General features: G+C 42.7%; 2 protein-coding genes across 2 annotated transcripts in view; one reads left to right on the top strand and one right to left on the bottom strand.

Moving 5' to 3' along the window:
- Window positions 1-451: 451 nt before the first annotated feature.
- Window positions 452-2,585, top strand: gchfr (GTP cyclohydrolase I feedback regulator). Its single transcript, XM_054614438.1, has 3 exons — window positions 452-674; window positions 1,224-1,318; window positions 1,991-2,585. The coding sequence occupies exons 1-3, from the start codon at window positions 639-641 to the stop codon at window positions 2,118-2,120; spliced, it is 261 nt and encodes an 86-aa protein (XP_054470413.1). The 5' UTR covers window positions 452-638; the 3' UTR covers window positions 2,121-2,585.
- A 3,103-nt stretch (window positions 2,586-5,688) lies between these two features.
- dnajc17 (DnaJ (Hsp40) homolog, subfamily C, member 17) overlaps window positions 5,689-15,200 on the bottom strand; it is a 31,543-nt gene continuing 22,031 nt past the window's right edge. The window contains exon 11 of the mRNA XM_054614123.1: window positions 5,689-5,954. Within this exon, the coding sequence (XP_054470098.1) occupies window positions 5,829-5,954 (126 nt within the window). The 3' untranslated portion in view covers window positions 5,689-5,828. The remainder of the gene's footprint in view (window positions 5,955-15,200) is intronic.

The following is a 15,200-nucleotide window of genomic DNA, read 5'->3' as shown; positions in this document are numbered from 1 at the left end:
GTAACAATTCCTTTATTTGTTTTGGAAGCATCAACCCCTGCAGGGCCCCCCCTTCCCCCCCTCTATTTACGTAAAATGACATAATTGTATGTAAAATAGCATCAAAAAATTTTGCCGCTGTGTTGGGGGCCCTGTAAAGATTCTTTTCATGGGGCCCAAAATCCCTAGCGGCGCCCCTGATTGTGTCCTCTCAAGCCTTCTGAACCTTGCTTAAAGGACTTAACAACAACAACAAAGCATGTTAAAACACTAGACAACAGATCTACTTTTCTCAGCCACAGAATGATGGAGATTTTTTTTACAAGGGACCTCTGCACTGATGGCATAGAATTACGAATAACGAGAATCCAGCATTAAAAGGCATGAGCGTGCACACCGGCCAACATATCTCATGTCAACAAAACAAAGTGATCAAATTGAGCAACGCTGTGGAGCACTGAGCAAGCAACGCTGCGGACAGATGCTTGAGAGCAGAGCTGCCATTGGTCCGTCTCGGTGGGTGTTTTACGCATTCCGCGCCGAGCTTTACGGACAGGAGCGCAACCAGGAGAGAGGGGACCGACGCGTCAGTGGAAGAACAAGCCTCCTCCGTCTCGTTCCCCCAGAGGACATAGCGGCCCGTCATCCAGGGAGCAGGGATGCCTTACATGTTCGTCAGCACGCAGATCCGACTGGTGTGTATCTCGCATCCCGTCACTGACTCGTCTCGGAGACTCGAGGGATTTGTTTATTTACCACAGCAAACGTAGCGCACGCTTGCAATCAAATCAGGTGGTGCCAATTGCAGAATTACAAGTTGTGCATTGTGCTGTAATATTCTGCATGCTGGAAATAACAAACAGTCAAGGCTACAAGCGGAGCAAGCAATGTGTGTGTGTGTGTGTGTGTGTGTGTGTGTGTGTGTGTGTGTGTGTGTGTGGGTTTTTTTTGCCAGGGTGCCCTTAATCAAAAACACATGTTCCTCAGATGTCGGCCTCTTGTTGAGCATGTTCATTTTGTTGCTACTGGAGCAACCTAATTCTATAGCCTGAGTATCTGATGATCTATTTTTAGTCTGTCTACTTATTAGAGATTATGATCTCCACCTGCCAGAGGGCTGCAGGTGGAGCCAAGTGATAGGCAGCCAGTGCTGCACACATAACATATATTGTTTTATCAAAGCATTCACATCAATCGATTAATCTTAAGCTTGTATAGTTAATGTACTTAATTACTTCTTACAGGAGACTGGTCCAACAAATGTGGGGGATGAATATTCGGATCCATTCGTCATGAATTACCTGGGAGCAAGGAAAATAACCGTGCTGGGGAACAATTTGTGAGTATTGCAAATGGGGACGGTCAGTTATTTAAGGGGGTTACATTAAGTAGATGGGACAGGTAATTAGTTAAGAGTGGGAAATATCTGAAGATAAAGAGTAAACGGAGAGATTTGACGCTATTGTTCGGCTCAGGGCGTCAGCACAAAGAATCACATTTATGAAAGGATGAAGAATTTCCTTCCTGATTTGCCCATTTTAATGACACAATCTAACAAACAGAGAGAAGTAAACTATAATAACACCGCTCTGATGCAGCATCAGCTCCCAGGTATACTATGAATGTGGTCACATCGGGCCATGTTTCAATATTTAGGCACTTAACACTGGTGTTTCTTTCATTTTGGCAGTTAACGTGTACATATTGACAACAGAGCTGAGATCAGGTCACATGGACGGAGAAAAAAAACAACAGCCCAATGTGGTTCAGGAAAGGCTGCTGCTTTGCAGATTTAGAATAAACCGTTCAAGCTGATGGGATACAGATCAGGGAAGTGTTGTCATTGGCAATCTGATTCAAATGCTGCTGGGAAATGAACCAAGGTGTGGAAGGAAGTGAACAAGCACCAGAACAATTAACAGCATTCTACTTTCCAAGCAAAGTTTACTGAAACGCCGAGAAATCCCACATATGTGGAAAGTTGAACGACTGTGTGTTTATGCTCATTTAGTTCCGAGTACCATGTGGACGATCCACCTCGCCTGGTGTTGGACAAGCTGGAGAAGATGGGCTTCCGCGTGCTGACGATGACGGGGGTGGGACAGACGCTGGTGTGGTGCCTCCACAAGGAGACAGGGTGATGGAGCGCGGATTGACTGTATCGAAATGCTTCTAGAAGCCTTTAAAAGGATTAATGAATCATGCTGAAGAACTTTGTCAACCTTTGACAACTACCGAATCAGCCCTTTGTCAAATAAAAATAAAGTCCTAGAGTTGAGATTATCCCTGACGTAAAGTTTCAGATTACCTTCAATAGGTCACCAATTTCAAGGGAATACCAAAATACATTCCAGGGAATTTTTACAAGACCCTTTACCCATACTGTTTGCTATTTACTAGTGTTGACCAAGTGACAGAGTTGAGAGTTAGAGCCAGTTTACCTGTTAAGATATAATTTGCCAGTAAAACTTAAAGGCATGTCTCTAAATTGCCTCCTTAGCAAAACACCTACAATACGTCATATAGAAATATTTGTACTTGAAGCACTTTGTAAAGATGTTTTTGCAAGTGTATCATATGCTTATGATTAAATGATCTAATGATGTGGATTGATTGTGTACTTATGAGAAAACAGTTTGAAATCCTGCTGCAAAGGATACATCTGTTTGATAATTCACTAAACGGACAAACATTACATGTGAAAAGATGATTAACACGCTTTTATTTATGAGGCCCCGGAGCCCTGTGGCACCTTACAGGGATGCTGCACGCCCCAAGATGAGGCACTAGCACCGCACGCACACAGAGAGCAGCAGTCAGCCTTTGAGAGCCAAAAAACACTGGGTGGTTTCAGTACAGCCCCAGGTCTGCGAGCACATGTCTGGGGCCAGCCCGGATCACTAACCCACAAACCAGAAACTTTGCCAGCCAGCTCACAGCCAAACTCTTGCCGGCCCTGCTGCTTCACACATGACTTAGCTTCAACCTCCGCACTAAAGATCAAAAGTTGCTGGTGCTTCCCCAGTCCTGTGAACACAGAGATTCCACATGGCGTTTGCATTTAAAGAAGTGACAGTTTTTGACTCGAACATAATGAGGAAAACGGGGCGGAAGAAGATACTACGAAGATTCCAAGGCTGTACCGTAATTGTTGATGGGACAGAGCATTAAACAGGCTCATCCTCCCATCCTGGTTGGCATTCAGCACAAGCCACTGTGGGATCAAGGCAGGGTTGGTGGTGAATGTGTTTCTTGTAATTGTATTTCCTCTGTTGTCATTTGGATAGAGTTTGTGTGTTCCTGGGCTTTTTCTTTTTACATTGCCGGGATATGAAAAAGCCTATGCATAAACAAAACCATGTGATGAGGGGATTTTTCAGGAGGAAAGGAGCAGATGTCTCCCACCACACCACTCTGCTCCACAGCTGGACATTGTGTAACAGAGAAACGGCGAGGCAGTGCAGTGCAGGAGTGGTGGAGAGATGCATGACTGGGTTGGATGGTGCAAAGCTGCCATGTGGCTCCTAACTAACACAATGACAAGAGAAACACGGGCCCACAAACACAGACGCAGCATTACACCATAGTCCCCCGAGGGACAGGAACATGAGACTATTTGGATGGATAGATGTTCCACAGGCTGAAGACCTTGCTACAAAACAAAAACAGTGACCGCAACAGTTTGGCACTGTAATGTCTGACTTAATGTGGGTCACAGAGCGGTAGCGTGTCACTTCAGAGAGCGTAAATAAACAATGCAGAGTATCTTCTAGGCATCTGTTACATAAGCCTATTGGGAAACAGCTTAGAATAATAGCCTAACTTAGAGAAATGTGTTTGTTGTTTTTGAAGGAAGAGGCATGTTTTTAAATTTAAGATGGTCCAAGGCATGTGACATGATCCGTCAGGACCAAGGCTTGAGTGAAGTGTATAAAATGAAAAGACAGATGGGGGTAGGTTACCCCAAAAACAAGCACACCTATTGCTGCAAAGTCTTGGCTCGCTCTATTCCTGCAAAATCATGTGCAAAAGCAAAATGGAAGTTTAATTACTGCTTAGAGTGCCACTTATCACTTGGTAGAAGTCGTTCAGAAAGCATTTTTTCTTTGCTCAGAGTTAGATGAGAAGATTTCTACTACTCTAATGTCCGTCCGTTCAATCTTAAACCGGAGAAAGATGCGGTTGTATGAGGGGTTATGTGCCAGACGATATCTTGGCCAGGAGCAGTAACTTCCTGGAGTCTCCGGTAGTTGCATGGCAACCTCACGGTGACAACGAGACTCCAGAAAGTCACTTCTCCCTGCCAAGAAATAGTTCAGCACATTACTCCGTCAAACCGCAACGTGGTTCCCAACAGATTAAACAAACTAAACCAAATGTATTAATTAGCGATCTTTAAAAAGTGCTGGGATTGTGGATGTATCGTTTTAATTGGTGGACAAAGCTAGCTGTTAACCCATGTCATCTGTCTTAAAGCTTAGCTAATTTACCATCTCATTGCTTTAATTTCCTGCTGAACAAACAGACAAAAGAGTGGTATTGGTCTTCTCATCTAACTCTCAGCAAGAAAGTGAATAAGTGTATTTCACAAAATGTTGATCCATTCCTTTAAGTAAAAATGTGTAGGTAAGCATTTTTGCACAACAATTTCCATTGGGATAAATAAAGTCAAAACTTAATTTATTTTTTTTCAAGGGACAATATTTACTTACTAAAATGGTCTTTTCTCTATCAGGGGCTTTTGGCTTGTGGTTCCTTAAAATGAAGCCATTCCTTCCTGCTATCCCCTAATCACAGGTGTACGATTCCTGTGGAATGTTTGAATCTGTGTTACATTGTTTCATTTTAGGGGTTTTCAGAGAACTGAAGATTTGGTATCTAGTATTTCACAAGGAAGAACACATTTTCAACAAAAAATAAGTTTTCCCTTATCGTTCCATACCATCACATTAATAATCTTTTGACCCTTGGATAGATTTGACCCCAGATTGACGACCCCTCATCTACATTATTTTGAACACTACTACGATGAAATAAAGCCTGATTACTGGTTTAACATCCACGTTTTCATATCGCACGGCCTGCAGTTTGTATTGAAACAACAGTTACTGAACTTGTATGCAGACAACAGAAAGGAAAGATTACACTCTGCACTTGGCTACAATAAGGAGGTAATGAGATGTCATGTCCAATCAGACAGATGCAAATTACATCATTATCATAGATCATTACATATCTCCTCTGTCTCGTTCACAACACGACAAATAAAGACTACATACTCACTGGGCCTAGAATCATTCAACAACTGATTTACCAGTTCTCTGGGTTGGTATTAGAAAAACGAATAAGACAATGTGAAAATTTAATCTAATGAATTCATATTTTAGATTTGATGCAACCATGTACTATTTATTTCGAACAAAAAATTCAATCTTGAAATAAAATATTGATCAATAATAAGAATATAAAATTGATTAATAGATTATTAATAGAATAATAAAATATAATTGGAATCCACACATTGACACAATATGGTTACACTAGATAGTGTGCAGTAATGATTCATCCCTGCTGCCTTAGTATTAGGACTCATACCTCTCTGTCCGCACTGCAGGAGACCTCACTTCTTCTCTACTCTGTATCTCCCTCAGTCATCCTACATTCTTAATAAAATGGAAAGACTGATTAAAACCACAGATTCTTTTTTTAGTTAATAAAAAGATTTATTTTGCCACACATTGTATTGCATACAAAAAAAATCAATAAACCAAATAAGAGGCTTTATGAAACTAAAGCCTAAACAGGTATTTATTTAATAGGTGCAGGCTGGTACCGAGGTGGGTGCTGTGCTATGAGCTGGCAGCCTCGTCATCATCTTCTCTCTTCATTTGTTCTATGAGCTTTTGACGCTCAGCGGCCTGCCTCATCTTCATCATCACCACACTCTCATAGTCGCGTTCATTGGACAGGGCGCCCTGTAAGTGAAAGAGATAGACAAACATACAATGTCAAACAAGGTGACACAGAGAGGTTATAATAACATGGAAGATGTCACTGTTATCTGAACGCACATATTATAAGTGTTAATACGGACAAAATAAGGCTCTATTGTAAGTATTTGAGCCCAGGAATTCAGACTTTCTTTTAAAGATTTACAAACAATTGGTACCCTAATAGACAAATTGAGCAGCAGAAAATGTTCTACTGTGCAACTGAAGAACTTTGGGTTTTGCATTGTTGGTCGACAACCAATTGAAGACATTTACAGGAGCATTTTTCAATATTTTCTGAAAAAAATATTCAACAGATCAACTAGATGTTTGAAATTAGTGGCCCTTTAATCAATATTCAAGGAACATTTCTAGTGAGCCATTACACTGGAAAGGGATCACAGAAAAGTCAAACATGCCTGTGTTTTACATCATGACAACATCGACTCGGGCGGCAGACGGAGCAAATGACACCACTGTCACCGTCCGCTGAATGTTTGCTTTCACGACAGGGCCTGTGGGCGCACAGCGGAGGAGAGGGGGACTCCTACAGATTCCCTCATCTCAGTTACCATCAGCACGACAGCACAGTGAAAATGTATGAGACAGCAGCCCGCAGAGCAACTGTGACAGGGTAATTCCGCTGCCTGAGGTCATTAAACCCCAAAATGAGGGCCGGGATTAAGCTTGGCAGTCGGTGGCCTCTCACTGCGAGTGTGTGATTTCTTTGAAGGGCTCCGGCTTAGAGGACGACGGCCACAGTCTCTTACTGTGGGGGGGGAATCGGAGAGGGCAGCCACTGGCTAATCAAGCAGGGTGGAACACGGTCCAGACGTCTTACACACACGGACAAACACGGGTCACAAATGCCACACGCATCCTCTAAAGAAGCGTGGGGATGCTGTTTTTAAAAATATGCACCTAGGATGATGCCATAACACACTCATCATGCACGCTCAGTGACCGTCATCCAATTTTGAAGCTTGGTGGGGGTGTGTGTCCACAGATTAAGCCATTGTTTTATAGGATTGTATCCAGGAAGTCTGCTGGGCCAAGGAAGTGTCTCTTTAACAAGACAGTGAGCTGCAGGAGAAAGCGAGCGAGCGTGAGTATGGGGGAGAGGGGCGAGTGAGAGCGATCTGAGGAGGAGAGGTAGATTTTGGTCAATGCGCTCACCGAGCATCTGGAAAACATCACGGGGACTCCAGCATCCATGCGCTAAGAGAAAAAGGGGTTAGTATGAAGGAAGAAGAGAAGAGAGGGTCGGTGAGGGGAAGTTACCCCCCCGCACCTCCCTCCTCCTCCTCCTCCTCCTCAACCCCTGGATTGAGGAAAGCTATTATCATTCCAGTAATGTGAGCTCAAGCCCTTGTCTGACACGTAACTCTGAAATATCACGCAAATGCCATTAGGTAAATAAACAACTCTCGCATCTTCAAATTAAACAAAACACAAGCAAGCTGGATAAAAAGTGCTCCCTCTTTCTCAGCAAATATTCCTCCACTCTACCCTGCCCTCTTCTGGCCACTACATTGAAGTGCAAGGAGAAAGTTCAAGTCAGAATTGGCCTGACCTCTTCTCTGCCCGGTGTGGTCAAAGGACGGACTGTACCAAGCTAATGATGCAGGGGGGACTCTGAGCATTAACAGGTGTGTTATGGGAAGTGTGATGCATTCCTTCCCGGCATGAGGGATGTTTCCTTGCCTGGAGTGTTAACTTACAATGTACATGTTTAGCCAGTGCATCACTCTGTAACTAAACACTTGCTTGTGTACGTATGCATGCGTGTGTGTGTGTGTGTGTTTGTGTTGCAGTAACTCTGGGGCCCAGGGTGAGTAGGAAACCACAGAACACAAACAATGGGCCTCCCTACAAAGCCAGCGCAGAGGTAGGATGGTAGTAAAACACACAGACAGACAGACACACAGACAGACACACAGACAGACACACAGACACACACAAGCTGAGCTTTAGCTATGTGACATCAGCACATGGCCAGGCCTCCAACCAGCACACCCCAGGCCAGTAATGACATCATGAATACCACCAGCACTGTGAGTCAGGCAGTGTCTCTCACACACACACACACACACACACACACACACACACACACACACACACACACACACACACACACACACACACACACACACTCACACACACACACACTCACACAAACACTGCAGGAGGCATCTCGCTGCGCAGGTGGCTACTGTGCTCCCCCGGCTAAAGTTGTCAGATCAGCTGCACATTACACCATTCCTCCATGTGTGTTTGTGTGAGAATGTACACGTGTGAGCACGAGTGAATGAAGACGTGAGGAAATATGCGAGTATGTGTGTATGCAACAGAGAAGGACGAGTTTAGACTCTACTTAGAGATGCAACTATCTCTATAAAATGGAAAAAATAAAATAACTTTTTTCTTTTAAACTATCACAAGCAAAAGAGGTCATTTCTAACTCTAAAGCATGTCAGAACACAAACACATATGCAGACAAATAGTGGTGGAGATCAGGCCAAAATTCTCCAAAAAAAATTTCTATTGGGTTGTGTATGTTGAGGCCATAGCATATTCTTCACATAATTTACTCGTCCAACCATCCAGTGTGTTATCGGGCCCTACATCCATAATGTTTCTCCTCTCAGTTATTCCGGTGTTCTATTTAATTTGTTGCATACACATAAAGATTACTACAGCTGACGTCGCTGTCCTTTTTTACTGTGTTCCATTAGTGCGTCTAAATGGAAAACCACACCACTTCATTGCAACTCATAAAGAGGACACACAAGAAGCAAGAACAAAAAAAAAGCAAGACTTCATTCTGCCTCTCTGCTGATTTTTGTTTCCTGTACTTTTTCCTCTCAAAATCGGATAATATAAACTTGGGATATTTTCGAATGTGTTGTTAGTAACAATGCAGTTGACCATTTACCTTGAAATGTAAGTTAATTGTAGTGATACTATGTCTAAGCCTGGCCAGGAGCATCAGCCCTATGTGCAAAATATAAGTGTGAATGTAAAGGACCACAAGGGGAGAAGCACACAGAGAGGGCCATATGGCAGAGAGACGCACTTGTGCAGCAACCCGATAAACAAGGAATCCATCAAAGTACTTAAGCTTGAAGTTGTTAACTCGCTAAGAACATTTGGTTTAACAATGCCTCTTGGCTGATTTTATTACTTCAGTAACTAAAAATTACCCTTTAGTGACTCTTAAAACACCTTTAGTTGATATACTTCTATTCTATACCATTTCAAGCTTATAGTCTCTTCACATTGCAGCCTGATAGGTTACCAATGTGTATTTGATAATTGGATTACTCATTAACACCACCAGCCATCATATCTCTAACTAGATTGGTCACAGAGCCAAGGAGAGACTTTGCTGCCAAGAGGAAAAAAATGGCGTCTCTTTAACAGGCCTGCTCTGTGGTCCAGGCTGACATTTCTGCCTCTAATGCACTCTGGTGAAGTTAATCAAGGAACTATTTATCCGGAGCGTGTGTGGTGGCGTGGTGTGTGTTTCTATGCGTGTGTCACAGACCTGTGGAGTAGGTGATTTATGAGAGGCGAACACTTATTTAGAAATCATTTGTGTGTGTGTGTGTGTGTGGGTGTGTGTGTGGGGGGGGTAGCCCTCCTGCTAACTCAAACAAACAGCCAGGGGCACTGCACCACGCAACACTGGAGCCAAGGTGAAATTCCTCTGCAGAGAAAACTCAGACTTTGTAAATGGTGGAGGATTAATCATCATTCATTATAAGACTCAGCAGACATAAAACCCTGAAGGTCTGCTCTATTATACCGTTTTTGTTAGTGAAGGACAAGCACTACATAGAGATTAAGGCCCAAATCTACTTCCTGTATTTAACCCCTTCAAATGCACATGAACTGCAAACATCTGGCTTTTTGAATGGGACTCCAAGACAAGACCTCCTTTTATTTGACAATGAAGGCCAACTAATGTGCGAGTCATTTTGTCTGAACAGAAAGTCTTGATGAATTAAACTAGAGGTCCCGGACTGTGACAATTATTATGTGTACAAGCTGCAGAATTTACAGACATCCTTCAAAAAGGACAATGGGAAAAATGTTTATTTGTATGTTAAATCCAGCTATTTAAAAAAATCTAAATCACAAAGTCGAGCCACAGCAGGGACAAAAACCTAGAGACAAAGCTGCTTTCTAAACCTTTCACATCATCGGGTGCACAGGAAGCTCTCGCGTTTATATCTCATACATCCTGCCATTCACTCCTCTCATCGGTGCTCACTCATAATGTCCTGGCTGTCATTGTGTTATCATCTGTTCTCATCAGCTGGTCTATCCAGCAGCACAGCGACACACCTATATGGTCAGCCTATCATCTCACTGCTGTTTTTTTTTGTTGTTTTTTTAAACAATTCACTCTCTGCCTACGTACGTCCATTAAGTAACTCACTCCCCTCCGCCTCCCAATCATCGCTCTGTCTTTGCAGACTTGTCAGCCTCATTAGCCTACCAGTCACAGCAGAATCAGCAGCTACCACCACCACTAGTGTCTGGACTCCACTCGAGATTTATCTTGCTGCTGCTCAGGGCTGATGGCCCTCAATTACAAATTTCCCCAAAGAATCTAAGCACCACAGACTGTCAAGGTCTTGTTATCACAGATCATTTGTTATATTAAACAATTATTTTTTTCTACAATGATCTTTTCTTCATTCACGTGTCTCTCCTGAATAAAATGTAGTACACTGCCTGAATGGTTGCGTGTGGACTGTAGATTCAGCCAAAAGCATTTAAAGGTAAATGTGAAGGGAAAAAATGCAGAAGTGGATGTGAGGTACCATGGAAGTGGGTGTATGGGGTGTGTGTGTGTGTGTGTGTGTGTGTGTGTGTGTGTGTGTGTGTGTGTGTGTGTGTGTGTGTGTGTGTGTGTGGACGTGTATGCATGTGATTGTACGTGGTCACGGTATTGGACAGAAAAGAAGCCTGTTGGACGGAGACGGAGAGCGCCATTGGAAACTGTTAAAGTTAAGGAAACAAACAGTGAAAAGAGAAATGGCAGCAGAGACCTGAACTCCTGGTGCCCTGGCATTTCTCTTTATGATGGATGAGCTCAGGGATCCTAGAATAGGGGGATGTGGGGGTTTGGCCTCTTTAATATCCAACAATACATCGTTGTAAAAGCAAAATTATGTCTTTCACATCCTGGCCTTCCGGGAAAAGCCCTCTGATTGCAACCGATTTCCCGTTAAAACAAATGTGGCCACAGGACTGGTAAGAATGCAGTCTGAACCTTGGAGATGTCAAAAAGAACTCAGGCATTAACTCAACATTAAGTCAGGGTTCCAAATATAAAACATAAAATGTTTGTTCTTTCTGAACGTATGTACGAATGTGTCCATATTAACATGGGTCCTTAACTCTTTAAGCTGCAGAACAAACAGCTAGTGGGATGTATCCTGCTGTATACTGTTTACATCACATCTCCAGCCTTCAAAGAAATCTATATATCCCAACCATGATTTTATAATTACTAATGAGTCAGAGCCAGGAGACAGAGCAGTACATTCCCAGCCATCACCGACCGCCCACATTAGCTGGAACGAAACGGTGTGTTATGAGTTATGCATATGTACTTTTTTTTTTTTTTTTTTTTCACTCAATCCTGCAAAAACTAAATGGAGAGCTCTAAACACAGAAGACATTTTATTAGTCTGTGGGCGTAAAATAGAGATCAACATGAGCACAAGATTTGTCTATTTAATAACGCAAACTTTCTGGAGAGGGAAATTCTGCCTTTGTTAAACAGGGGGACCAGGTTTGAGCACAAGACATGGCTGCTCCATATATTATGTAGTTTACATCAATAGCCCAATAGATTTCCCCTCTGATAGACTAACATATGTTGAGACTTCTTGCTTTAAGTCCACTGTAGAACAATGGAGCTCATTTGTAAAGAGTTAATAACGTATGATGGTGCTAAAATGCAAAAACAGGCATCACAACACCTTGATGTCTAAAACACACATAAATAATCAAGATGTGTCAGGTTATTATAGTATCGGGTATCAACATACATTACCTCATCAGAAATGTTTCTTCATTAGTCATCTAGCCTATTCAACTCTGAGTGTGTTGGTGCTGACGTGACCTTACCTTGTTGATTAGAGGCTACTGTAGGCTTTGTCATGTGGTAATGAGTCTGCACTTGGTTTTCAATGCTTTAACACCTGGACTTTGAATGGTGTCAGATCTCTGTCATGAGGCAGTCATGTAACTGAGTGACTGCATTTCGTCTTTATAGTCTGCCAAGTTTCTGTTGGAGCGCATTCAAAAGGCCTGTCATCGTGTCGTAAACTTCGCAGACAAACAGTCATGACAATGGTTAGGATGACGTTAAATGCAAATTTGGATGTTCTCAGTAGAATTGGTTTAAGCATGTTACAAAGAATAGCTCCTGGAAACTGCTTTAGAAACAGGCCTGCTCAATTTTAAGCAAGGAGTTGACTGTCCAGTCTCATTGTTTTCATACTCTTGGTGACTCATGGATGTCCTACAATAAGAATTTTTTTTCAAAGCACAGTATGTCCTGTTTGTCGTAAACGAAAAAATGAAAAATTCATAGAAAAGAATCCGGTTTTGCAGTACATCTCGTCTAAATGCTGACAGTCTGAGGGCCTCGATACAGCGGAAGCTGGAGAACACACAACAAAGGACAAGAAGAATATCCACCAAAGCCTCAGTTTGGGCTTCTAGCGCCAGTCAAAGCAATATCTGGAAACACTTTTTATCCTGCAACAACAAAAACACGCAGCATCCCAGATTTCAGGCCCAACATAGCTGCATCAAACCACACTGCCCGCTATGGTCAGGCCGTAGAAAAGAAGCTTATACAGAAATCCAGCCAGGGTTTAACGCATCAGCCCCGAGGCTACATAGCACGACAACCAAACTTACAGAGTGAGCTGAACTCTGGTCAGACAGAAGGTCTTGTGAGGTCATTCCAATACAGCAGATAACTATAGCACTTCACCCTGATAGTCATCATTAAAGCAGTTGTGTAGCTGTGGCTGAAGGTGGAAGAAGGAGGGGGTTTCTCAGAAGAGAAATGTTCAAATGTGTTCTGTTTCAGTCTTGAGTAAATGTTATGATAATTTCATTTGCGTGAGTAATTGTGTCTGGTCTTGCCGGCTGCTCTGGCCCTGGAGTGCAGAGCGGGAGAACAAGAGAGGATCAGGCGGCACGCCTTTTGTTTATTGGATCAATATGAAAGGAGTGTAGGAGCAGTGAAATATATGATTTGTCCTTTTCATTCATATCCTGCATGTTCAAGTTTATTGAACAAGGAGGAGCATTGAGACTCAGAACAAAGGGATCCACAGCCGTGTCTTTGTTTCTGCTGGAACGCAATGTTCATTATAAGACTTTAAAACAAAAGGGGCACAGGTTGTATATAGTTCAAAAGAGAATCCCTCCAAACCATAAGACAACCAAAAGGGCATGATCAGCACAAGTATAAATTACTGCCTGTGAGAGCACAACAAAATGCTTTAACCCTGCCATTTTTAAAACACAAACAAAATTCCATAGAACAGTTAAAAAAAGGTTTGTTGCTCTAACACAATTTCCATTCCTGTGTTGACATAGCATTCCAAAGGCAAAGACAACATGCTGGAGGCGTGAGAAGTAGAAACGCAAAGTTATCTTTCTTGCGTAACCCGGCCTGCCTGTACATACATGTCTGTTTGTGAGGGTGTGCTTTGGTTGCATAGAGAAGCTATAGGCCTCCAGTCAGGCAGAAGGGCCCGTAGAGTGGGCTCCACTCCGGGGGCTTTAGAGAAGCCAACAGCAGGCAGGAAATCAGGAAATCAGCAGAGCACAGGGACAATGACATGGAGATTAGAGATCAGTTAACCCCCTCCTCTGAGGGGCTGACCTGTTTGCTCACTGACTATGACTTCCTTTTAGGCACAATCTATGACACACACACTCAAACACAACCTGCTGTACACTAACTGTTCACTCACTATTCAAACCCAACCTCTCTCTCAATCCCTTGAAATTAGTTGTGCGCCTTATTTTCACCCATGTTTCAATATCACAGGAATTAAATCAGCAGCTCCTGTTTTGCACCCACTCTCCCACAGGTAATGGGTGCAGCCAACCAACCAGCAGGACTCATTTTAACACTTATGACTAAATGGCCAACATACACCGCAACCAGGATGATATCATCTGATGGCTAAGGTGGGATGACTGCAAACATAACGTGAGAAAACCGATTGAAGAGAAGCTTCCGCCTGGCTGTCTTAACGCTCTTGTACTCTGACCTCACCTGGCTTATCTCTTAGGCAAAGAAGACTTTCATAAGAGACACACCTTGAGAGCTCTGCAATGCAAAACAGAGTTTATACTGGGAAGGATTAGCAACAAAAAAAAAGAAAGAAGGATCCAATGTCCCTGGACTGAAAACACTCACCTAAGCAACAGCATAGGACAATGGTAAGCGACATTTGGCGGTTAAATGCCACAATTTGATGTAAAAGTTGACTTGGTTGTGACAGAATGGAAAGTCCCTCACTCTGTGTCTCTCTCTCTCTCTCAAGGATGTTCAATGTAACAGTTGAACAAGCCCCATCATGTCAAGAAGGAGTTTGTCAGGGTGTGCAGGTAGACGCTGCCTAGTTTCCTGAAAGAGACGTGTGTGCATGGTTGGACTTCAAACATCCTGTATCTGCTCAGCAAGACAGGTAAGAACTAATCAGTCTTTATCTATCCCATTTCCTTTTTTTTAATCCTATAGACAATAGGACAACTGCATGAAAAGGTAAAATCTTGAAACCAATTTCTTGTAACTAGTTGTTAAATTTTCACCAGTCGTATTCCTCATCGGTCTCAAAGATGGATTGTTTATGGCAGTGCTGAGAAAGATCATTCAAAAATTGTTTCTTGGCCAATCTGTTTTAATAGGCTTCTTTAATTTATACTTGGCCACAAAGTGTTTCCTGAACATGAATCTCATGGCTGAAATCCTAAAACGGCTCCTCGGCCAATCTGACATGTTTGGAAAGGAATGCTGTTGTGTCCACGCTATCCAATCTCCCGCTGCTAATAAAGTGCCGATAAAACCTTTACGGGCCAACAAAACCTGTTTGCTGTAGTGGCTTACAAATTTACAGAGTGAGTGTTTCAAGTCACGAACACAGATCTAATGTGGGCAAAGCTGTTTGGGAGACCGTA

This window comes from Anoplopoma fimbria, chromosome 15 (assembly GCF_027596085.1).
Source record: "Anoplopoma fimbria isolate UVic2021 breed Golden Eagle Sablefish chromosome 15, Afim_UVic_2022, whole genome shotgun sequence".
Taxonomy (NCBI): Eukaryota; Metazoa; Chordata; class Actinopteri; order Perciformes; family Anoplopomatidae; genus Anoplopoma; species Anoplopoma fimbria.
Note: the sequence above shows the minus strand (reverse complement) of the source record. Positions and strands in the feature narration are given on the sequence as shown.